At 46.2% G+C, this 8,018-nt stretch overlaps 1 protein-coding gene across 1 annotated transcript; it reads right to left on the bottom strand.

Moving 5' to 3' along the window:
• Window positions 1-1,800: 1,800 nt before the first annotated feature.
• On the bottom strand, window positions 1,801-4,658 carry FOXQ1 (forkhead box Q1). Its single transcript, XM_073329457.1, is given in 3 exon segments — window positions 1,801-3,084; window positions 3,087-3,186; window positions 3,188-4,658. Coding segments are annotated over 3 exon segments (1,077 nt in total). The 5' UTR covers window positions 3,730-4,658; the 3' UTR covers window positions 1,801-2,649.
• Between the last annotated feature and the right edge of the window lie 3,360 nt (window positions 4,659-8,018).

Here is an 8,018-nt window from a genome sequence, read left to right as displayed (position 1 = left end):
AATCCTATATTGTATATTCTCTTTTGAGTCTCCCATGCTGTTCATGCACTCTAATTTGGCACTTGCAAATTGCCACCTGGATTTGTAGCTAAAATTACCTGGGACACCTGACAGAACCCTAGTATTGCTGGAAAAAAATCTGAACAGGTGAGCATTTGATGAGGAAAAGTAAACTAAACCTGCCAGGACTGATGAGGATACAGTTATCAAATATAATAACCATTATCCACAATCCTGAAATGCACAAAGATGCAAATCTGAAAAGTTGGTATTCATGTAAAAGATTGAAATATTTGAAAGCATTTTTGTAAGTCTTTAAATTTATATCCTTTTATATTTCATTCTTTTTAAAAGAATTGTGATCTTTTACAAAACAGGATTTTAAAAAGTGTTGCACCGGGTTTGATTTTTAAAAATACTTTGGTTAAATTTAAACAAAAAATACTATATTGTCATATCAAAATACAATTAGTACACTGTGAAATCATCCCTAAGGATGTTAACAAGATGTTAGCCGTGGTCTAGAGACAACTAAATTCTCCATTTTTAAAGAGAAACAAAAAACACAAGCTATAGCAAAAGGTAGATTATGGAAAGGCAAATTAGTATTTGTATGGGGCCTTGGGGATAAAATGGTATTTAAGTGCAAATAATTTTATGGAAACCAATTCCTTTAATGGTTGATTACTATATACACTAGACACTGATCTCTCGCGGTGCTCTTATGGATGTTACGGTTTGAGCTAAAACACATGAAATCTGCATGGACTTTATTGAAATAAGTAAGGGCTTTCGCTTTGGGATTGTTTAAGGCAAGTAAATAGAAGACTTCCTTTTCTGCAGGCATTTTTAACTATTCTGCAAATTGTTCTGAAGAAAAAAATATCGAATGGTAAATGGAGTGAGGGAGATAAGAAAATCCAGAGAGTCAAAATATAAATAAAATACACCAGATTTCAGTTTATTCCTCTCCCGTAAATATAAGAGGTTATAAAAGGGATGGGGGGAATACCAGTTTCCAGTAGTGCAACCCTTTAGTTGTTAAGGCATTCAAATGAGAACTTTTAAACTGAGTTTCGCAACGTTGTTAAGATCATAATTAATTAAAAAAACCCCCAAACCCGTAAAGATTGCACCTCTTGCTTTTCTTTTCTTAGGGCTTTCCTGACAAGCCTTGTATTTAAAGTGTGTGTGTGTGTGTGTACCCTTGTGTGGTTTTATTAGTAACCGAAAACACATCAGGAGAAAGATGTAAGGGGGAAGGGGGGACTTTTGTTCTACCAAAAGCAGTTAGAATCAAGTTGTACTAACAACCTTCCTGAAACAACTTTCGTTTGTGTAAGGAGATGAGACAATAGGATTACGTTTCGTCTCTGTCCTCTTTTGAAAAAGGTACTGCAGAGAACCTTTTTTACAAAGCAAATGTTTAGCTGGCCCTCATTTCCCAAAGATTATCTTCCAAGGGCCAGTCCTTCTGAAGGAATGAACACCAGTACTCGAACACTCTTTGACACGAGGAATTAAACAGTTATGTCAACTTTGTAGCTAGATGTTTTCTCCGGGCTGGGGAGCACACTTCTTTCAAAAGGAAGAGAAATCCTACTGACCCAAGTCTCAGTCAACAGGAATGCTATTGAATCTCTGCACATCGCACATCTAAACGCGAATGGGCACTAGGGAGGGGGGCTGACAACCTCTCTCCCAAAAAATGCAGTTGAGCCCAGTGCTCTCCTTCAACGTGAGGGCTTACCTACCTCTGCAACCTGGTCCCTTTCTTTCCGCCCACAAAGCTTCTTTCTCTAGCACTATTTTACATGGTTTCCATGAAGTCGGTATCAACCCCCTCCCCGCCCCCCTGTCTTACACAGAGACATCACGCTATTCCTTGTGGAGTTCTTTTATTGGAAAATAACCATGAAGCCTGAGGGTTTTTTTTTTCATAAAATAGTCACGCACAAATATACAGAGGGGAAAAAAAATCACTCCTGGCTTGCCAGTGGTCTTATCTCCAAAAACACAACTCGGAAAACAGATCGAGCACAGAAAGAGACCACGGCTGACATTTCATTGAACCCAACCTAACGATATATATTTTTAAAAAAGCTGCAACCTGCCGTGTTAAAACATTTTTTAGTTTACAATGTATAAATAAATCCACCCCCTCTCCGCGAAATGCTAGGTGCTGCACTGGGGGGGGAGGGGGGGTTATTTTGGCACAGTGATGCATTGGTTTGGAGTAGAGAAAATGACCCAGCAACCTCTGGCACCTTTTCACTCGCCCAGCCCTCACCCTTGGGTGCACAGCGCACCCCCAAACCCGTAGTCGGGACAGAGCCTGACGGAACTGGTTCCCTGATCAATGACACATGGCTTTGCGCAGCGAGAAACCAGCGCGAGAGCAGATCAGGCACCTGCCTTAAGCCAAGTGGTTTCAACAATGACTGAGAAGCACTTTGACCCATTGCGAAGTCCAAATACAAAGCGCCCCCACTTTGGTTTGGTTCAAACCCCGCTCCCCCAGATCTAAGGCACAGTCACTTGTCTCTGGATAGAAAGTGCAGACGCCAGAGCCTCGTCCTCCTCCTCCTCCCTTGCTCCCCCATCCACGTGTTCCCCGCCTCCCCCGCCGTGGGGAGGAGGGGGTCTGTATTAAGTCAGGAGGCGCTCGAGGGGGTAGGGCGAGTACGAGGCAGGGAGCCCCGGGGCCGTGTGCAAGGGGCCGGGCAGCCGGAGGGGGCCATAGAGCGGGGAGCCGAGCAGCGCCTCGGAAGGGGAGGGGAGGAGCTGGGGAGGCTCCGGCGGGCGGCGGGCGCTGCTGGCCGCCAGCGCCTCCCTCCCGCGCTCCAGCGGCGGGGGCCCGTAGGCGTAGAGCGGCAGGAGGCCGCCACCGGCGTAGAGCGAGGCCGGCGGGGGCGGGTAGGAGCCCAGCGGGTAGGGGGCGGGCAGCAGCTGGGGGCCGGGCGGCGCGGCCCAGAGCGCCCGGCTCGGGGCGGGGGCGCGCTGGAAGGGCCGGCTCAGGATGCTCTCGATGGCGAAGGAGCTGGAGAACTTGGAGCCCGGCCTGGCCGCGGCGGCGGCGGCGGCGGCGGCGCCCGCCCGCCCTTCCTCGGCGGCGCCCCCGCCGCAGCTGCAGGGGGCGGCGGAGCCGCAGCAGCAGCAGCAGCAGCCGGCGGCGGCGGGGGCTGCCGGGCGGGCGGCCGGCGGCGGCGGCGGAGCGCGGCTGAGGCGCTTGCGGCGGCGGCGGAAGACCCCGTCGGCGAAGGTGTACTCGCTGCTGGGGTTGAGCATCCAGTAGTTGTCCTTGCCCCAGGGCCGGGCCGGGTCGCGCAGCACCTTGAGGAAGCAGTCGTTGAGCGACAGGTTGTGCCGCACCGAGTTGCGCCAGCCCGTGTAGGCGCCGCGGAAGAAGGGGAAGCGGCCCATCAGGTAGTCGTTGATCTCGGCCAGCGTGAGGCGGCCGCCGGCCGAGTCCCGGATGGCCATGGCGATGAGCGCGATGTAGGAGTAGGGCGGCTTGGGCCGCCGCGTGTAGGGCTTGTTCCCTTTCCCGCCCTCCGCGCCCGCCGGCCCCGCGCCCGCCGCCCCCTGGCCGCCCGGGCTGTGGGCGGCGCAGTCCCCGTCCGAGCCCAGCTCGCTGTCGCCCGGCGCGGGGGACGGGGCCCCGCTGCCCTCCTGGTCGCTGCCGCCCAGCTTGTCCTCGTAGCGCGGGGCGAAGACCTCCAGCTTCATGGCGCAGCTGCTGCCTCACCGGGCCCCGGCCTCTTCTCCCCTGGCCGCCAGGCTGGGGCGGGGGGCGGCTCTAGGGCAGCCCCCGGAGCTGGGCTGGGGAGGTGGCTGGCCGACTGGGGGTCTCCTTCCCTGTCGGGAACAGTGTGTGTGTGTGTGTGTGGGGGGGGGCTCTTGTTTCTCCCCCTGGAGAGCGGCAAAGGTTTCCTCCTTGGCGAGCAGCGCAGGCTGGGGGTTGCCTCCCCTTCACCCTTGGCAAGTAGCAAAGACCAGGGGCGGGGAGGGGGGGTTGGTTGGAAGTTGGGGAGGGCTCTTCCCACTTGGACAGGTCCCTGGAGAACAGGGTGCCCTCCTCCTAGCCTCCTGGAGCGTAGGTTACTTGGGGGCAGGGAGGTCTCTCTATTTCTTCCACCCCTCTGTGATCCCCTTCTCTTAGGGAGAGGCACCCAGTCCTTCCCTGCTACCTTGACTTTGGTTGCTCCAGGTGGGAAGAAAACCAACTAACCCCAAGTCAGTCGGTCTCGGATGGGTAGTTCTGCAAAGTCAGGTCCTCTCTCCAGCCCCTCAAAGTTTGATCTTGTCCCTTTTTCGGGAGAGGTTCCTCATGTTACTGTCCACAGAGCAATTAAAATGGAATACATTATCTCTAGGGATGGGCAGTTACTCCTCTCTGTCTGTAGTTGCTGGTGCTCCTGTGTCAAGGGACCTGGTTTCTTCAGTCTTGAGATTCTGAGCTGACTTCTTGCTGAAGCAGTGGCAGCAGCCAAGTTATTATTGTTATTAGTAGTACTGTCAAGTCATTATCTCTCTCTCTCTCCCCCGTTGGCTCTGTGTCTCTACACCACTTTCAGACCAGCCTATTATAATACTTAGGCAGCCCAGGAGAGGCGGAGTTAGAACCAGGATCTGAAAGGATGATGGGCGGGGAAGCAAGGTAGCAAAGGTAGGGATCCACTAATAAGCAAGATCAGAGTCATAATGATCTCCCTGTCATCTCAGATCTTGTTGGAAAGTTTATTTCATGCAACATGTTTGTTTTGTTTTTGTGTTTTCCTCTGCCAGGTTCCACCCCTTCTCTCCCTCCCATCCCTGAGTGTTTTGAATGAAGGAAGCCAGCAGGGACAGTGTGTGCGCGTGTTTGTAGGTTTGCTTAGCAGGTTCCTCCTGCCAGGTGTAAAGTTCAGGATGACTTGTAGGTGGCAGAGCAACACCAGCTACACATTTATTATTTTTACATAATACTGTGTTTGGTAACAACGTGTAATATGACAGCTCAACACCCTATTAAAAATAATACAGTGCTTCACTGAGAAGCTGTATAAACTTTGTTGTGAATTCCTCATGACTTATGTAGCTTGATAGTCATTTAATCCTCACCCTTATCCTCCCAGTCCAGAATGAAAAGTGAATGGGTCGGCACTTCTACATGCTCTGATGGAAATACTTCAACAAAACTCTGACCTTGATTTTATGTATACATCTAATGAACAGAGACACTGAACAAAACAATATAGCTGACTTCTTTCAGAACCTGTCTTTGTATCTCCCTCTGTATAACTCTCTATTAGATCGTTACTTTGTAAATAAAACCTTTTTGAACATTAAAAAGCTGCTTTACTTCAGTGTTTTTTTGCATGCCCCATAACACTAGAATTCAAATACAGGACCAAAATTTATATAATGAATTAGGACTTAGAGTTCATTTGTTTTACCTGTTTCTTTCCAGAAAAATCTAACATGGAATATTTTTAATATGTATTTCACAATTGCTATGGTCTGGTCTTCATTGAGGTGAATAGTCCAATTCACTTCAGTGTAGCCTGTATTCAATAGGACTGTTTACTAAAGGGAACAAGGACATGGACTGATAGCCAGTGGAACCTGTGATTTCTCTGAAAATTGCTTTCTATACTGGACTTTACAAAAAATCAGTTGACTTAAAATGGGAGTAAGATCTAACCTATTACAATTCTGCACTAGACCTCATTTGTCAGCATGTGGAAGACTTTCTAGGATATAATCTTTCCAGAAACCAGGACAAAGATTATGTTCCATCTTTATAGATAATATACCTGAATTCTGTGTTCTAAGACCTGAATAGCTTGTTAGGTGGGTGAACAAATTGCTTAATAATAATAAAAGAAACATATTCTGAGTGCCTAGACTTTTTGGACTGAGTGCTGATAGTGCGTAAGGTTTATAAAGTTACATCATAATTCTATTTTAGATGCTCGGCTAAAACCACTGTCCATTTATCCTTGAGGTTTGCATTGCCCTTTATCTTTTTTGCAGCTGAGGAGTGGTGGAGAGAAATATGGAAGAATGCAGATTTAAAAGTGCATTGAAAGAAACACAAATAGCATCACTTTCTCTTTTGATGGGATTGCTTTCACCCATGCACCTGCAGAAAGCCTCAGAAAACTTGCCAATTTTTAATTTTGCACATTTTGAATAGTAAACATTGAACAATGAAGGGACTCTTCATTCTTTCATCTGTACTTTCCTGTTGTATTTACCTCATTTTAAAAAGGGGTGGGTGTCTTCCACCTCAAGTTACCACTTGGCCCGTCTTTAATTTAAAAAGTCCAAAAAATAAGAGGGAAGCCACCTTTGGGGTTTTTTCAGTTTTTTTCCCCCTTCAAATAACATGAGATGAAAAATTTTAATGAATAGTTGACTTAATAAAAAAGTGAAGTGTCAATGTTTGTTCTAAGGGTATGGGGGGAAAAAAGCTCCTATTGCTTCCAAAACTTGTATTTTTCTAACATGAAATGGTGAGGGTAGGTTTCTTCCTCTTCCTGCCTTTGTTGTAAATGGCAATGGAGAAGCCATGATTTGGTAAACTACCTTTTGATGTTTATTTTATTACCTTTCCACCATTTGTGTGGAAAATGTACACATTGTCTCTTATCCTTATTCAAAGAACTTAAAAGTCATTCAAATGCTGTAGGTGAGCATGTCAGACAAAACAGAGGCTTTTTCACGGCCATGTTCCAAGACTAGGAATGAATGGCAAAGCTGGAGTTTTCCCTGAGTTTGAGTTTCAGCTCAGAGGTTGATATAAATTTTCCACAGTTATCAAGGTACATTGATAGTGTGATCTGCATCTGATTCTGCTTTGACATGGGGTCCAAGTCCCCATGCTGTGAACACTTAAGCACATGTATAACTTGATTGGAATGGGGGAGTGCCATTGAAGTGTATGGGGCTACTTACCTGAGTAAAGTTATGCACATGTGTAAGTGTTTGCAGGATAGGGTTTAAATCCAGAGTTTCTGGTGTAAATGAGAGCATAACTAAGCCCACTCTCTTGTGCTGCTGTTGAAGCAGCAACCAATGTTCCATGAACAGGAAAATATATGACTAAGTATTATAACTCACCATAGAGAGCATGTAACCTGCATAGGTCAGTGCCACAAGTCTCTTCCTGCTATAGTTTAAAAAGGTACGATACTGCCTTTAGATTTATGAAGATGAATACAATCATCAGGGAAAAAAGCAGATTCCATTAAATAAACTCACATCAAAAGCACTTTGATGTGCTATATTAGAGCAAGTTTAAAAAAACAAAACAAAAATCCCTCCTGTAAAGCAAATATAAATGAAGAAGCAAATATTACTTTTTTCTAAAATGAAAATTGCTCTAGGTCTTAAGAGTATCAGATTTTTATTTATTTTGACAGGTTGAAATCCCCAAAAGCAGCACCTACACAAAAAGAAGGGAGGAGAAGTGACATACTATCTGCAAATCATGGTCCTGATTCTTCTACCTTCATTCTTGTGGAATACTACTACTTTACTCTAATTACTCTGAAGCCAGTAAGGAGTAAAGTAATATTTATTGCGAGTAAGTTTGGAAGAATCAGAGCCTATATTTCCCCCGTGGGCTGATTAAGTCATAAATAGGATTTTTAAAAAAAATATTGCTATTAGAATTAATGGTTCCATTTTCTATTTATTCTTTTATCCAGTCATGCTGTCTCCACACTAGTTACACATTGGTTGTACACATCAGAATGCAATTTACAAAAGAAGTGTGCCACTCTTTAAAACAAAACAATGGTAAGAGAACAAATACCCTTGCCTCCCCTTTCTGCTCCAGTCTTGTTGAGCTGCCATCAGTTATGCTGCAGTTCCTTTCTGTTATGCCCAGGCAGTTCACTAGACAAAGTTAACCAGAACAGAGAAGACCTGTTGATGGTATCATAGGTGTCAGTGATGACCTCTCTGGTTGGCAGTAGAGAGGCTTATTTCTAGACATGAGATGTTTAGCACTTCAGCCGGATAGAGCA

Source organism: Lepidochelys kempii, chromosome 2 (genome assembly GCF_965140265.1).
Source record: "Lepidochelys kempii isolate rLepKem1 chromosome 2, rLepKem1.hap2, whole genome shotgun sequence".
In the NCBI taxonomy this organism is placed as follows: domain Eukaryota; kingdom Metazoa; phylum Chordata; order Testudines; family Cheloniidae; genus Lepidochelys; species Lepidochelys kempii.
This window is presented reverse-complemented; position numbering and strand designations above follow the sequence as displayed.